This window comes from Malaya genurostris, chromosome 2 (genome assembly GCF_030247185.1).
Source record: "Malaya genurostris strain Urasoe2022 chromosome 2, Malgen_1.1, whole genome shotgun sequence".
In the NCBI taxonomy this organism is placed as follows: Eukaryota; Metazoa; Arthropoda; class Insecta; order Diptera; family Culicidae; genus Malaya; species Malaya genurostris.
In genome coordinates, this window is record NC_080571.1 from 57,128,274 (window position 1) to 57,145,294 (window position 17,021).

Consider the following 17,021-nt stretch of genomic DNA (forward strand, 5'->3'; position numbering starts at 1 on the left):
ATAGTCTAATGATACTATTATAGTTTTAAGTTAGTCGTTAATTAAGATTAGAAAATACCCTTGGCATCTTAGAGCTTAAGCAGTGTGCCTAAAATTAAAAAAAAAAAACAAAAAAAAATGGAATCATCTAACGAATGGTTTGGTAATTGTTTTGTTTTGATGGAAATTCTGGATTTAAATGGATTTTCGGATTCCAAAAAGCAACATCAATTACCCCAGGCGCAACGTTTTTTTTTGGGGTCGGTCAAACCACCTGACGGGCCCTTTCTTTTTGTTCACTAACCGATATTTTTTCTTTGCTCGCTAGAATACTTCCGACAAATGGGTGGCCGCAAATCAGTAGTTTGCCCCGGGCGTTTATTATCCTAGATACGCCACTGGTAGCACCGGTTGTTTTCTATAACCATATGACCTGGACTAAGTTGGCAGAAGATGAACGAACTCTTAGTATTTTAGACTTAGGCGTATGAGACACAAATTGCTACAGTTGTTTGAAGAATCACCGCACAAGCTTGGTGACTGCGATGAACTGGGCATGGCATTAGGAAGCCAGACGACAACCCAACGAGAATGGTTCTTGTTTCGGATTCGATAGTCACAAGAAAAAAATGAGCACCAGTTGGAAAATTTGCGCCGTTCGCACCAAAAAATGGCGGTTGGGTAATGTCAGAGACATAACCGAATGACGTAAATACGAATAAAATGGATGGTTCAATTTGAAGACGATCTGAGCCGAATTTTGAAGCCGAGAGCTAGAACAGAATTCTGCATCTGGAATTAGAAATTGAACTGAGTTCTGAACCTGAATTTTGGAACAGAATACCGAATTGAAATTTCGGATCTTGATTCTTAAACTCAGTTTTTATGCTAGATTCTGAAATTGAATTCTAGAACTGATCTCTGGATCTGGATTGTTGTACCTGAACTGAAAAAGATGTTTTGGATTTGAATTCGAGACCAGGATTTTGGTTCGCACTGAAGTCTGGACCTTGATTCTGGTCTGTAGCTGAACTTTAGTTACACAATTCTGGTCCAGGATTCTGTTTTCAAACTCGGACCCAGAATTCTGTTCCGAAATTTAGTTCTAGAATGCAGATCCGGAATTCAGTTCAGAAATCTACAGAATCCAGAAACCTGAACATAGTTACACTTCTAGAATTGTGGAACTGAATTTTGGAATCAAAGTCTAGATCTGGATTCTGGAACCGAACTCTAAACCTGGATTCTTAAATGCATTTTAGAACTAAATTCTGGATTTAAACCATAATGGATCATTTTTATGATTTATGATCAATTCGATACAGATTGCGGATGATTCACAACAAAATTTGTCTAATTAAAAAAGAACCTTGAGTAGGCCCTGAACATGGCCCAATAGTTCGCCTCCGGGATTGCCTTCAGCAACTTTTTCGATTCGGCTCATATCTCTTCAATCGTTTTGAAACGCGTTTTCCGAAATCACCTGTTTAGTTTTTAGAACAGTCAGAAGTCGCACGGAGCCAAATTAAGTGAAGAAGGTTGTTGTGGAACGATGTTTGTTGATTTTTTGGTGAAAAACTCAGGTAAAATCAATTCATCGGTAGTCAACGCAATATCATGGTTCAGTCTTTGTTGGTTCATAATTCTTATTTCTTGAGGCGTATAGCTTCACGCTAGTGACGCATAATACCAAAAAATATTTGTTCGAAATGCTCTCCGATGTATTTGTCTTCCTAGAATTGTACCAATCAAATCAATCAATCAGACCCCCCGCGAACGATCACAATTAGGTTAAAGCCGAGTATAAATAAACGATATAAAAAAATAAATTAGTGTTCGTAGTGATTCTGCAGCGGTTTTTTCATTTAAAAAAACCAAACTAAATTACACTTCCTTGTTGCAAAAATTAGACATGGTACCAGCCCCACTTTTACGTATGAATGGGCCCGGGGGCAAGATTTATTTGGGTGCCCCAAAACAGACTGAATGACCTTTTCATTGCTCGCTGAGTCCCGTCAAGTGCCCCCGCTGCCCCTCTGTAAATGCGGCCCCGCATCGTAGAAGTCTAAAAATTCGTTAAAAAAATATGCGAACCCAAACAATTGCTGATTTTTTTGCCTTAAAGTTTGACATGGATTTCGGAAAAAAGAGCCGGTTGAAAATAATAAACTGTACAGTTTAAATTTTCCGGGCATGTTTCGGACACAGTAGTGCTTGTTTCCAAGTGTAAGGATGTTCTACAGGGTGATTTTTTAAGAGCTTGAGAACTTTTTTAAACAATAAAACGCATAAAATTTGCAAAATCTCATCGGTTCTTTATTTTAAACGTTAGATTGGTACATGACATTTACTTTTTGAAGATAATTTCATTTAAATGTTGACCGCGGCTGCGTCTTAGGTGGTCCATTCGGAAAGTCCAATTTTGGGCAACTTTTTCGAGCATTTCGGCCGGAATAGCCCGAATTTCTTCGGAAATGTTGTCTTCCAAAGCTGGAATAGTTACTGGCTTATTTCTGTAGACTTTAGACTTGACGTAGCCCCACAAAAAATAGTCTAAAGGCGTCAAATCGCATGATCTTGGTGGCCAACTTACCGGTCCATTTCTTGAGATGAATTGTTCTCCGAAGTTTTCCCTCAAAATGGCCATAGAATCGCGAGCTGTGTGGCATGTAGCGCCATCTTGTTGAAACCACATGTCAACCAAGTTCAGTTCTTCCATTTTTGGCAACAAAAAGTTTGTTAGCATCGAACGATAGCGATCGCCATTCACTGTAACGTTGCGTCCAACAGCATCTTTGAAAAAATACGGTCCAATGATTCCACCAGCGTACAAACCACACCAAACAGTGCATTTTTCGGGATGCATGGGCAGTTCTTGAACGGCTTCTGGTTGCTCTTCACTCCAAATGCGGCAATTTTGCTTATTTACGTAGCCATTCAACCAGAAATGAGCCTCATCGCTGAACAAAATTTGTCGATAAAAAAGCGGATTTTCCGAACGGACCACCTAAGACGCAGCCGCGGTCAACATTTAAATGAAATTATCTTCAAAAAGTAAATGTCATGTACCAATCTAACGTTTAAAATAAAGAACCGATGAGATTTTGCAAATTTTATGCGTTTTATTGTTTAAAAAAGTTCTCAAGCTCTTAAAAAATCACCCTGTAGAGAAGAAATGATCGAAAATAGCAAACAAGTTCCCTATCCGGTAGGCGATTAGCGGATGTAGTTAAATAAGCGCTCTCTTTTTCACTTCCAGAACAATCAACGGTGCGATTTACATGAAGGAAGCATTCGTTGCTATTAATAAGAAGACATAAAGGATCAACTCTATTTTGGTCTAATCTAGCATCCTGCTACTACGTTCGATACGTGTTGGAGTGGTTGCGAGCCAACGGAGTCAATTTTTGTGCCGAAAGATATGATCCCACTAAATGTACATAAAACTTCGCCCAATAGAACTAACCTGAGCAATACTAGAATGTTATTTTCATGTTTCGTCTTCGACTCATCCGGGCATCAGTAGATTATGTTGAAATGCTAACGTCACCTAGCGGTTCAAAATAAACCACAAAGCTAACCTGATGAGTCGTACACGAAACGATAAAACTAGAGAATTGTTATGTGCTTTTGAAACAAACCAGTAATTCGTGCAGTCCTAAAACTCCTAAATAACTACAATATGATTTTACTCATTATAAGCAAAACATTGCCCATAGTTTTCTTTGCTCTAGATGAAGCCGTTCCAGAGATATTAGAATATGTAACATAAAAGATTAATGTATTGCAGCTTTATTGCAAATCGTTGTAGCTAGAAAACTATTGACTTTACAAAAGTGATGAAAAGGCGGTACAATTAAATTGAGTTGGTCCTCTACTAGAGTATACACTGAGAAAAAGCCTGTTTTTATCCACCTAGTGGTGTAATGATGCCTTGCTCATAATCTACTATATATTAAGGAATTATTATTCATTATCTCCTATATATTACGGCAAAATAATAAAAATACTGCACAGTTAAAAATATCTTGTGATTTTACATCTTTTAAGATGCATATAACTGGAGCGTCGTTTTTAATACAAATTTATATACAAGAACATGTTAAATTGTATGATATGAAAATTATTTGAGTTGAAATCGAATGAATTAAAAAAAACAAAACATCGATAGCAGCAGCGCAACTTGAACCGAGAAACATTAGATCACAAAGCACCTCAGTTAATCGACTGAGCCACAGAAGCTCATATCTGCTTGATGATTAACTGATACATATAAATCCACACAGCGGCACTTGGTAGTCGATTGCAAATTACATTCGAAGCCTGTAAAATTCTGCACGAGTGGAATATTGCGTCATTTCAAAAGTTAACGAATAACGACGTATTGATTTTTTGATCGAATGTAGTTCGATCGAATCATAGCTACCTTTGATTTTGCTAGCGTTATGGGGAATACAAATGGAATACGAGCGAAAAAACGATACGACGTTATTCAGAATAAGGGCGATTAATTGTATCGTTTGCAGAACTATATCACCTGCAAAAATTTTGTAATTTTTTTTCGGTGTACAAATCAAAAAGTTGAGAATCCAGTTTTCAACATTTCTTTTGCATGATATTACTACATTTATAAACTATATTTTTAATTCAAGCTAGTGAAAATCGATTGAACCATATTTGATAAATTGAAATGAGCTCCATTTTAAAGATTTTGATAACTATTTTCCTAATTCCCGGAACCGAAAACTGGATACCGATAATATAAACTACGAACTGAAATAGTTATATTCCCAATTAAAAAAAAGTACTACAATTTTCTGCACCTTTGATTTAAACAGTGGTTTTAAATAAATGACGGGTCCAGTATAACTACACACTTCGGAAAAAGTCCTGTGATTTTACATCTTTTTAGATACTGATAAATGGAACATCGAAGTCCACGCAAATTCAATGAATAAAAAAATGAATACTGGATAACGACCGCCGCGACTTGATCCGAGAATCGTTGGATCGCAAAGTACGTCTGTTCTTCTGTTACGTCGGAATCGACGAATCCACAGAAGTATACATCTACATCTACTTGGTTGATAAAAGGTGCATATAAATTCATACAGTCACACCTGCTAGCCGAACGCAAGTTACAGTCGAAACCAGTAAAACTCAAGTTTATCTATCATTAGGTCATTACAAATGAAATTTTCCGTCATTTGACAAATTAGCTCTTTATGAATTACATCGTATGAGGGATTAAGTCACCTGTAAAATTCAGATTTTTTTTTGGTGTGTAAAAGCAGTTCGTATTGCCAAAAACTAACATGACCTACAAATTGTAACAGTTTCGAGAATAATTTTAAACACATTTTACGATTTTTATGAAGGTTTGAAGTTGGGAAAACTTATTTTCTTGTAATGCTAGCACTGGAAGTCGGACTTAGATATTTTTATGGGACTATCAGTCCTGTTTATTTAAGACTAAGTATTCGAAAATATATGGGTTTATTTGGCCACAGACCAAACTTGAGGAAATTATTAGACTATTAAAAATTGATTTCACGTTTCGTCTTCGACCCCTAAATTAATGCGAGGTGCACATATCCATTTTTAAATTGCTTTTACGGTTCGTCCTTAACTCATAAGTGCGTAGCAGTTTATGTTGAACTGGCGTAGGTACGTGTACCTAGCATTAATTTGGAGGTAAAAAAGTAAGCTTTTTTCCCCTTGAAATTACCAAAATCTGTTCGGCTAGAGATCTGTTTCGTCCGAGACATCAGTTTAAACATTGCACTTCGGTGTAATAGCAATGAAATGCTATGCACTGATAAGTCAAAGACGAAACGTGAAATCAATTTGAAAATGGGTATGTGCACCTAGCACATATTTTTGGGGGTAAAAAGTAAGTTTTTTCCCTTGATATTAGAAGTTTTCGCTACTCATCACATGGCTACTTACGAAAAAAATACTCTTGAAAATGACATTTGTAACTCTTAGCACCCTATTTCCGAAACCGGAAGTTAGATCTGAATATAAATTGGGATATTCTGATGATATCTGAGGACCTTTTAGTTGAATCTAAGGTGGTAAAAATCTGAAGAGTTTTCCTTGAAAAAAAAAAACTACTGACATTATTTTCATTTTTTTGGTGCCACTGGCAGTCGGATCCAAATGCAATTTGGGAACTTTGTATAAAATCACAAGCCCTTTCATTTGCATCTAAGGTTGTGAAAATCGGGTCAGCCGTCTCCGAAAATAGTTAGTTTTTACCTTTTTTTATATATATAAAAATAGGTATAGAATTCGCTCAAATTTTAGAAAAATGTTCCGAGGTCCGGAGGGCCGAATGTTATATACCAATCGATTCAGCTCGACGAACTGAACAAATGTCCGTGTGTGTGTGTGTCAATTATTTAAAACTCCCAAACATTCTAGAACAGAGCTAAAGCTAAAGAAAATTTGGGAAAAAAACTGAGCTGTACTAAATTTAGTGGGTGTAGTGAAATGCGGCGTTGGAGACGAATCGGATAAAACCTTTTTTGTGAACCATAAATGATTTATAGTTTTTAAACCCCTGAAAATTTCAAGAAAATCGGATTAATTTTTGTGAATAAATATAGGTGCTCCATTTCTATCGAATAAACTCTTCATCTCTATCTACGAGGAGAATTGTGATATCGATAAATGAAAGCTAGTCGATATTTCATACGAGTTTTATTATAATTTTTCAGAACAGTCAAGCTTTCAAAGCATGTATGAGGTTATTCAGTTTGACCAACTGGAACAGGGAATATAATATTTGGTTTAAAACTCGCTCGGTGGCTTTATTTTCTATCCTTTGGTGGAGCTTAAAAGCACTCAGCGCTGAAATAATAACGAGAATGGGTTGGGCTAGCCAATAATATTTAAACATGATTGACCAACTTAATTTGATAAAGTATAAGTAAAAAAATAAAATAAAATAATTCAGTTGAAAAAAGGCATTAATAAACGAAACCAAACAGAAGAGAAATAAAACAAACAGGTTGTATATTTTTACATAAAATGCATAAGACTTTTTCGATATCTCTTTATTAGGGCATGATTACAATTAGTATATAGTAAAAAGAGAGAAAACAGAAAGAAAAGTCTATTCATATAATTACATATTTTTTCTCGCGTGTTTTGCTCCTCACGGTTTGGACACAGCGGATGTTCCACCGTTCGACTTGCGCGTTCAATCACTGAATAAGCCAGCAGTAGCCAGCATTCAGGTGACTGGCTATTCTCATTATCGATCATTCTTCTTCGCTTGTTTTTTTTTTTTGTTGTTGTCCAATTGTCTGTCATCAGTTCGAAAGGTTTTTTTTAACCTTTCTCTATTACTGCTGTTACGCGGAAGCTCCTTGGGCAAACAATCATAGGAAGCTTCGGTTTGCAGAACTCTTTCACACACCGGGGACTCGGGGAAAAGTGCACTCACATTCGCTCATTCACTCACTCACTCACTTACTCTCATTCGCGCTCATGATTCCAGTTTGCCATGGGGTTTTTTCCCGTTCATACTTTAGAACTCGATTGCGTTGATTTTTTTTTCTTCTTGATGACTATTCATTGTTTATACTTGTCTCTTGTTAAATTAATGTAATATTTTTTATTCACTACACGATAAAATTGATAGAAAACGACGATATTTTACTTTAATAATGTGTAAATCTGGATTTGTATAGCAGTTCGTCCGACGGTTCGGGAATCGAGGGAATGGAATCGAGTTTCGCCTTTAAATCAGAGGCGTGGAATTTTCGCTCGTCTCGGCTGTTCGTTTAGAATTGTTCCCTTACTGTGTTCTAGAAAGCTAAAATAGTAAGCCTACTGTGTATAAACTTTCGCTTAGTTTCATATTTTTTTTATTCATAATTTATCATTTTTGTTAGCATTTTTGTTGTTGTTGTTGTTGTATATTCATCACAATGATTAATATTCGTTCGAATGTTTTATTTCAACGTTTGATAGTTGCTGCGTTCTATCGCTTTTAACAGAAATTTGGTTCGATAGACATCGAAAAAATAAACAATGGAATCATCAGTGGTTTTGGCAGCTGGAAACTAAAATTCTTCGTTCATTAATTCAATTGCTTCTAACCGCTGCTGTTTGCTTTCTTAGGTAATCTAAAAACTCTAAATACTGCACAATATTGTCTTTTCTCGAAAAGAAAAAAAACTAATCTTTTGTTCGATTAAAAATGACGGTCCAACCGATGCTGAGTTCTGTTCTCATACTAGGAGTAAAGTGATTTTGGGATGTATCATAGTGAATGCATATTCGTTAGCAGGTAGGTAGATGGGTGGGTCGTTTCATACCCCCCTCCTTTCGTTCACGCAGTGATAGCAAATATTCACGATTTCAAGCATAATCCATTTACGATGCTTTACCAGTACATAATTACACGGAAAAAAGTTTAAACCACTACTACACAAGCTGCTATAATTTAATAATCGTACTTACGTGGGATCACACACGCACACACCTCTAAAATAGTAAATCGGTGACCCGCGTTCCCTGACTCCAGTTGACCGTTTGTTCGTCCGAGGCCGGCTTCAGATACTGTATGCTTTCCGGTTCACCGGCTTCTCCGTTCATCAGCAACAGTCCGCAGTCGGTTCCGCCATTCATTCGATCTGACTGTTGTAGATGTTGTTGTTGTTGTTGATACATTTGTTGTGGGTGGTGCTGCTGTCGTTGCTGTTGTTGTTGCTGATGATGCAGATGGTGCGGATGCAAACCGGTTCCATTGGAACCTAGTGGACTACCGTTGCTCGGATGGGTCGCATGATGATGGTGGGACTCCTGCGGCTGTTGTTGTTGATGGTGTTCGCTAGTCGCAATGCTACTACTGCTCGTACTGCTGGCGGTACTCGAGGGCGACGGGGTCCGTGTTACGCCCAGTTCGAAGTTAGTATCTATGGCGGCCTTTACTGGGGTATAACTAGCAAAAGGAGCGGAGCCTAGAATTAATCGAGGTGTAAACTCAGAACTTTATTCGGGGTATTACAAACAGAAGAAAATTAAAAGGTGTAGGATGAAATCGAGGTTTCAGAAAACAACAACATAAAGATTAAAAGGAAATATATTTGTTGGAAAGGAAAACTGTATCAGGATAAGTTTAGAAGTAGTCAATCGATCGGTTCCGTAACTTTCAGTACCCAAATTTGATATATTGAACTTACTGGAAAAACTTTGGCACAAAACTGGTTAGGTAACAGCAATTCATAAGTAACGTATCAATAATTTTTCATTTTTGACGTAAGAAAACGTGTCTTTGGAAAACAAACCCATGCAAAAACTGGTCAGACTTCCCAGTGAAATTTGTCGACCCGTATAAGTCCGATCATCGGCCCGATTATCGGACCGATTGAGCACGATATGGGGCCGATCGTAGCGCTTCGATCGACCCGCCATCGGACAATTTTGCACCATTTGCATCAACCGCGTCGACCTAAAAAAGTTTTATGTTTACATTATGTATCGCTATAGGAACAGAGCGAAGGAACATCAAACAAGGCATTTTCGAGCCGACGTCTCCCGGATAATGTGTGAAATATATTCTTTTGTTTCGATCATAGAGGCTTTAACCTTAAGGTCATTCGACTCTTAGGGCCAGAAAAACTCTGGCCCTATGTTCGGAGTTGGAAATCCAACCCCGATATATCCCACCCCCTGAGTATCAGACATCCGCTCTCTGCTTTGGTAATTCTTCACTCTATTGTTCTACCGATACACTATGTAAGCTCGAAAAGCAATCAAAAGCTTTCTTGCACGATGCGTCCGATGTTCGGATTTTCGGAATTCCCCATGATCGAGACAAAAGAATGTTTAACACTCTTGCACACCCTATCGGGGAGACGGCGGCTCGAAAATGGCTTGTTTGATATTCCTTCGCTCTGTTTCTCTAGCGATACATAATGTAAAAATAAAGCTTTTTTAGGTCGACGCGATTGATGCAAATGGTGCAGAATTGTCCGATGACGGGCCGATCGAAGCGCTACAATCGGCCCTATATCGTGCTCAATCGGTCCGATAATCGGCCCGATGATCGGACCGATGCGGGTCGACAACATCCACCGGGTTTGAACACATAAAACATGGCCAACTTTGATCCGATTTTCAATATCATTAGAGCAAATTCAGCAGCTGCCAGATTCATATGGGTGGTCTATAATATAACTGAAACTGAAACAAACGTATCCCCAGCAAGCCGTTTTAGTTTTGTTTATTCGAACAGTTCTACTGTCAAATTTAAAACTGGTCTACGCTGCCGTTCTATTTATTCTATATTTGAAACTCAGATAAAACGCTGCTGGAGCTGCCAGTGTGTTTTGTTATAAATTCTAGATTTGAATTTTAAAACTGACATAAATTATGCATCTAGAACTAGAACACTCCTGAGCATGCCCTTAGAGCAAATTCAGCAGCTAGAAGTTCTATATGGAAGATCCATAATAGAGCAGAAACTGGAACAAACGTATCCCCAGCAAGCCGTTCTAGCCAGTTTTTCTTGTTATAAAATCCAGATTTAAATTTTGTAACTGGCATAAATTATGCATCTAGAACTAAAACACTACTGAATATGCCCTTATAACTGTTATTTGAAACCGTTTCTATGCATTGATTCATGCAGGTAATACTGTTTTTTTTTTGATAAACAGTGATCGAAAGTTAAATTATCGATATTTATATCAATTTTTGTACTCAAGACTGTTATACAGATATGTTCTTTTTAAATAACGATAATTCCGTTTATATAAAGTTAAATACCAATTTGTCGGGTTTTGTGGTTGATTACATTGCTTCAACATGATGGTGAGACCTTTTTTTTGCTCACAAATAGATTTTTGTGACCGATACAGATTTACTAACTAACATTATGAGCTATGTTATCGACCGCTTTGTGCCTAAGCGATCCAGTCGGAATTCAACCAAACCGAATTGGCAATCCACCGAACTAAGACGTTTAAAAACAGTAAAACGGGCAGCATTGAAGCAATACTCTAAGCATGGTGGATTTGTCTTACGGCAAAATTATGTGCAGATAAACCAAACGAACAAGAGGGCCGTGAAGCGTTGCCACGATAATTATTTGCGGAACGTACAACGTATACTAAAGTCGGATCCCGAAAAATTTTGGAGCTATGTCATCGAGCAAAGGAAAGAATCTGAGCTACCTTCGTCAATGCGTTACGGAGAATTCACAGGTTCAAGTCCGCAGTTATTTTCCCAGAAGTTTGCTAGTGTTTTTTCTGATGAAAAATTGTTACCGCATCAAGTATCCCTTGCGGTGCAAAAAGTGCCATTTCTATATCAGTTAAAATGCTCTGCTAGTTTAGCAGCACCTCTTAAGTCTTTGTTCCTCAAATCGCTAACTGCCGGAATATTTCCCGATCTGTGGCAGTCCTCCTTTATGTTTCCAGTTCATAAAAATGGGAATAAAAAACTTGTTGACAACTACCGTGGGATTGCATTTCTCAGCGTCATTCCAAAGCTTTTTGAAATGATCGTTCTTGAGCCAATTTTCAATCATTGTAAACAGTATATTGTACAGACTCAACCTGGATTTATGCCAAAACGTTCTACTGCTACAAATCTGCCTTCGCTTACGAATTATGTTACAAATTCTATGTCCGTTGGTTATCAAAGAGACGTCATTTACACGGATCTGTCGGCAGCCTTCGATAAAATAAATCACGCTATCGCCATTGCTAAACTAGACAAACTCGGTTTTGGCTCGATCGTACTTCGCTGGATTGAGTCATACCTAAGCGATCGACGTCTTGCCGTAAGAATCGGTGATTGTGTATCTGATGAGTTTTGCGCTTCTTCCGGAATTCCACATGACAGTCATCTACGACCACTGATATTCTTGCTGTACTTTAACGATGTGAATTTTGTCCTGGAAGGTCCGCGGCTTTCATTTGCTGATGATGTAAAAATGTATACCATAATCCGGAAAATAGATGATGCTGTATTCCTGCAACGCCAACTGTTAATTTTTGCTGACTGGTATTAGATCAATCGAATGGTTCTAAATCCCCAGAAATGCTCGATCATAACATTCACACGAACGAAAAATCCTGGTCGTTTTGAATACTGTATTGGTGACACTTCAATTGAAAGGACGACATGTGTGAAAGATCTTGGCATTTTCCTCGATGAGCAACTGACGTTTAAGCAACATGTTAGCTACATAGTTGCGAAAGCTTCCCGATGCTTGGGATTTGTAATACGGATAACCAAAAACTTCAATGATATTTACTGCCTGAAAACTGTTTACTGTTCGTTGGTACGCTCTATTCTTGAATATTGCTCAGTGGTATGGAACCCGTACTATCTCAACGGTGTCAATCGGATCGAATCGATACAACGCAGATTTATTCGCTTTGCACTGCGCCGGTTGCCTTGGAATAATCCACAACAGCTCCCGACTTATGAAAGTCGAGCGATGTTAATTGGAATTGACACACTGCATGTTCGACGTGATTTATCACGAGCAATGACAATATCTGATATTTTAACTGATAGGATCGATTGCCCCGCACTTCTTAGCGAAATCAAATTAAACGTGTTCTTCGTAACAGTTTGTTCCTTCGCTTGCCATTTCATCGCACTAATTATGGAATTAACGGTGCTATTACAGGAATGCAGCGGTTCTTCAACAGAATTTCATCGGGATTTGATTTCCATCTGCCACGCCGTGCCATACGATCTAATTTTTTAAATATACTAAGAAATAATCATTTGGACTAAATTATGTCTGTTGATTCAAATAAATAAATAAATTATGGTTTTCTGGTCTAACTTATGCTGTTCTCCCAGACATTGCAATGGCTTTCCCTAACAGAGACGACAACTGAGAACGACAAGTTTCATTATCTATAGCAAAGGTTCCCAAACTATTTTGGGTCATGGACCCCTTTACTAAAACTAACTTAGGCCTCAGACCCCCATCAACAAATTTCTTTGAAAAATCAATTTCTTGCCTTTTTATTATTGATGTAAAATACTTACCAATTTCTGCGGATGGTCAAATAAACACAACTTTTTTAGCGTAAATATTTCAAATAGAAACTTACATCGAACAATAGAGGGTCGATTTCTAGACCTCGTCGACCCCCATAGTCAGTTTTCGTTTACGTCGACCCCCGCAAAAAGGATATCGACCCCAAGGGGTCTATATCGACCACTTTGGGAATCCCTGATCTATAGTGTTGATTTTATATCCATGAAAATAGGGCTGATAGATTTTTGGTGCAGGTTCTATCAGTATCTAACGAGAAAACAAAAACGGATTAGAAAAAAATCTGACGAATGCAGAAATTCTATTTTGCGCCCGCCAAATCGTGCATAAATGGCAAATAAATTTTGGCACGACCCGCTTCGATTTGCACGAAACTTTGCGTATCTGATTGGTATAGCAAATAAAGTATTTTTCACTGGTCTAGAGATTTTCATTATTTTTAAACAAATTTTACTCGAAATTTATAGCTTCTACGAATATTTGGTCCAAAAATAAGCCGTAGGCAATCAATTGAACACTTAAAACAAATATTCACAAAAAAATAAAATTCTTCCAATTTGTTGAAAAACCAAAAATAAGACAATTTTTTTTAAATTCTTAGTTCTTCCATCCAATTTTTTTTTCATTTTATGCCACGAAAAACGTCAAATTACAAAGAAACCAATGAATGTTTTAAAAAGTTGAAGAGATGATCTATAAAAACTTTTTCCGAAGAAAAAGTTGTTGTTGATTTTCGAAATACGATGTTTTAATAGAAATAAATGTATCCGAGCAATCAAGTATTGTTCTTTAAGCTACAGTCAATGAAAAAGTGCATTGAGAATTACTACCTAAATGCAGCCATTTTCAAGATATATGAGAAACAAAATCGAGAAAATGGATATTTCATGAGAATAGGCCTTTTTTATAATTTAGTCTGGGTTCTCAATCGCCAAAATTTATCGTTTTTGTATTCCTCATGAATTTTTGTACAAATTATTCTTTGACATCAAGACGATGCGAACAGTTATTTTCGAGATATTACAAAAACCTTTTTAATCCACCACTAGGGTGTAATGATACTCTTCTCAAATTACTTTTATTTTCAAAAACATCACAAGAAGATTTTTCCAAGATCTTTTATTTTCAAACTTGAATAAAATCGAAAACTTTCTTTGGGTATAAACTACCATAACTTTTTCGCGATTTGTAAACTGTTATGTCAAGTTAACGAAAATTGAAATGTGGCAATCCTGCACGCTAGGGGCTGTCCATAAAAGACGTCACGCTTTTTTGACGATTTTTGACTCCCCATCCCCCCTTTGTCACAAATTGTCACAGAAGCAAAGACCCCCCACCCCCCCTATGTCACATGTCACGACTTCAAAATAAATAAAATTCATCTTAATACATTCTCAATATGTATGACAAACTATACAAATATGAGGGAAAATCGATTTATTACATGCTGTCATTAGATTAAAAAATATCCCTAAAACTACAAAATCATCGGAATTATTTTATTAATATCAATTATATAAATTAACAAAAGTTTTGGTTGGGATTGATGAAACATTTAAATCATCTGTTTTATACCTCCTAGGGGTACACAGATATATTATTGTTTTAGATAAAAAATAATATTTCCTTAGTGTAGCATACAGGGTTGAGAAAATAAAGACTAAAACCTCATCAAAACGAGATCACTGCCGGAGAATCTTTTCATGATCAGTTGATCAGTGAATTTTAAATCACATCGATCAATATCGGTACTGATCTTCCGTCACACAATGGGTAGTGATTTTGAGCTAAAATAATTCTTGATTTATGTAAGTTCAATCATTGGATGATTCGATAAGCTTTGGTGTTGGTGGAGGAAAATCACATATGATCAAGATAAGACATGACATGATCTACGTCTGAAATCGTTGATCTCCCGCCCTTTTTCAAATGGAGTACAATTGAATAAACTGCATCAGAATCAGATAAGAGAAATTCTTATGATATACTATTATCAATGCTAGAAAATCAAATTACTGAAAAAATTGTCAGTGCATAACTTAAGTTAAACCGTTTGAAGGCATCTTTTTTTTTTTATTCATATTTGGCGATATTTATTATTTTCGCTAATTTATTCGCTCCTCCGTGCACTTTTGCTGATCACAACAGAAATGATTCCCTGCATCATTCATTTCCGAATTTACAAGAAGAAGCTTTTACATCAACAAATACACGTTTTCCTATAGAATGTAAACGTTTATTTTGGAGATTTTTTTCATGAAATAGAGCAAAGCAGTAATATAATTAGGTATTTAAAAAATGCGCTTATTGAAAATATTGGACGTCACAGTCCAAAAACCTCCTCCCCCTTCCCCTGTCACAAAAGGTCACGTTTTATGAAACACCCCCCTCCACCTTGCGGCGTGACGTCTTTTATGGACAGCCCCCTTTACAAAATTGAACAAAGCACGCTGTGTTCTAGGCGGTGTCGTTTTCTACTTCCTGGTACCAAAAGTATCAAAGTATCAAAACTTTCCTGACTGTCATACAAAATGATGCAAAATCGATACGTACTGGTACGCACGTATCGATTTTGCATTATTTTGTATGACAGTCAGGAAAATTTTGATACGCATTGCCCTATAATTTCGGAACTGGGAGTCGAATCTGGTTGAAATTGCACAGTATCTTGAAAGACACTGAGAGCTTCAATTTGAATCAACATTTGTGAAAATCGGTTAAGGCGTTGCTGAGAAATCGAAGTGAGTTCGGAAGCGGAAACCGGGGACTAGTAGTCCCTAAGTAGATTTATATACCCACTAACTAACAAGATCTGCCAATTAGATGAATTTACCAGTAAATTTTATAGTTTCAACTCGTATCTCACCCAGTTTCCTTCTTTCTGAATCATACCCAGGGCCTTGAGACGTTTTGAAATGGCTTGCTGACTCACTCCCAACGATTCGGCAAGCTCTTCTTGGGTTTGGCACGAATCTTCATCAAGCAATGCTTCTAGTTGTTCATCTTTGAAGATTTTTTCTCTTCTACCACCATGTTTGTCTTCGACATCGAAATCATCATTTTTAAAACGTTGAGACCACTTCCGACACGTTCTTTTACTCAGAGCAGCATGACCGAAAGTTTCTGAGAGCATTCGATGCGCTTCAGCTGCATTTTTTTCGAATTGTAACAGAAAAGTAAAACTTCCCGCAAATGGCGAGAATTGGGCACATAAACAGACATTTTCGAGCGTGAATAATACGAAAACAAGAACAAATATCACTGAAACGGCGATGACAATTCGTTAGGCACTGTACACACTCACTTTAAAGACATTATCATCTATGTATTTTGACCAGCCTTAGCCGGCACAGCCACCTATCGGAAAACGGCGGAAGCAAAGTTGTACACCTGATATTTGCATCTTAGTTTGTAAAAAACGGTTAAGAAATTTTCTAGAAAATTGAGCGCGCATTTTCTAATGAGAGAGGAAAACTACCAACGTACATAATTTTTGTAAGATTTGTTTCTGTGGGGACGGGTATAGCGTGATGGGTATAAGTCGATGCCTTTCACGCAACCCACCTGGGTTCGATTCTCAACCCCGCACATAGGGTCAGAAAGTTTTAATAGATTAAACCCTCTAGATTCGAATAAAAAAAACAATTCGTCAAACAACAGCGAAATTAAATCCAGACTGTGCCAGACTAAATTTAATGAGTTGAATGAGATATCGTTTTCGCTTGATGATCACCCCTAGTTGAATCAGAACAAATTGGCTCAAGTGGCACGTTCTCCTGGTTATTTAGAAATTTGTGCCATACATTTGACAGCAGTTGTACTGAGAAATTTGAATGGGTTATGTTACAAGTGGAAATGCAATAAAACTGAATTCAATTCAATGTCGACAAAACTATTCGAACATTCTGTTAACACAAATAGTAACGACATCCACTTTGAGTCATTTGAAGTTAATAAGTTTATTTTATAAAAAAAAACTTTATTTATTCACGTCCTATTC

At 37.1% G+C, this 17,021-nt stretch overlaps 1 protein-coding gene across 7 annotated transcripts in view; it reads right to left on the reverse strand.

The window, feature by feature from the left end:
• Positions 1–6,667: 6,667 nt before the first annotated feature.
• The window catches only part of LOC131430197 (probable WRKY transcription factor protein 1), a 235,564-nt gene continuing 225,210 nt past the window's right edge, over positions 6,668–17,021 (reverse strand). For 5 of the 7 annotated variants that reach the window (XM_058594933.1, XM_058594931.1, XM_058594930.1 and 2 more), the window contains exon 6: positions 6,668–8,954. In XM_058594933.1, the coding sequence (XP_058450916.1) occupies positions 8,479–8,954 (476 nt within the window). In that variant the 3' untranslated portion in view covers positions 6,668–8,478. Of the gene's footprint in view, positions 8,984–17,021 lie in introns of all 7 variants that reach the window. The other 2 variants (XM_058594937.1, XM_058594936.1) reach the window with 2 other exon arrangements.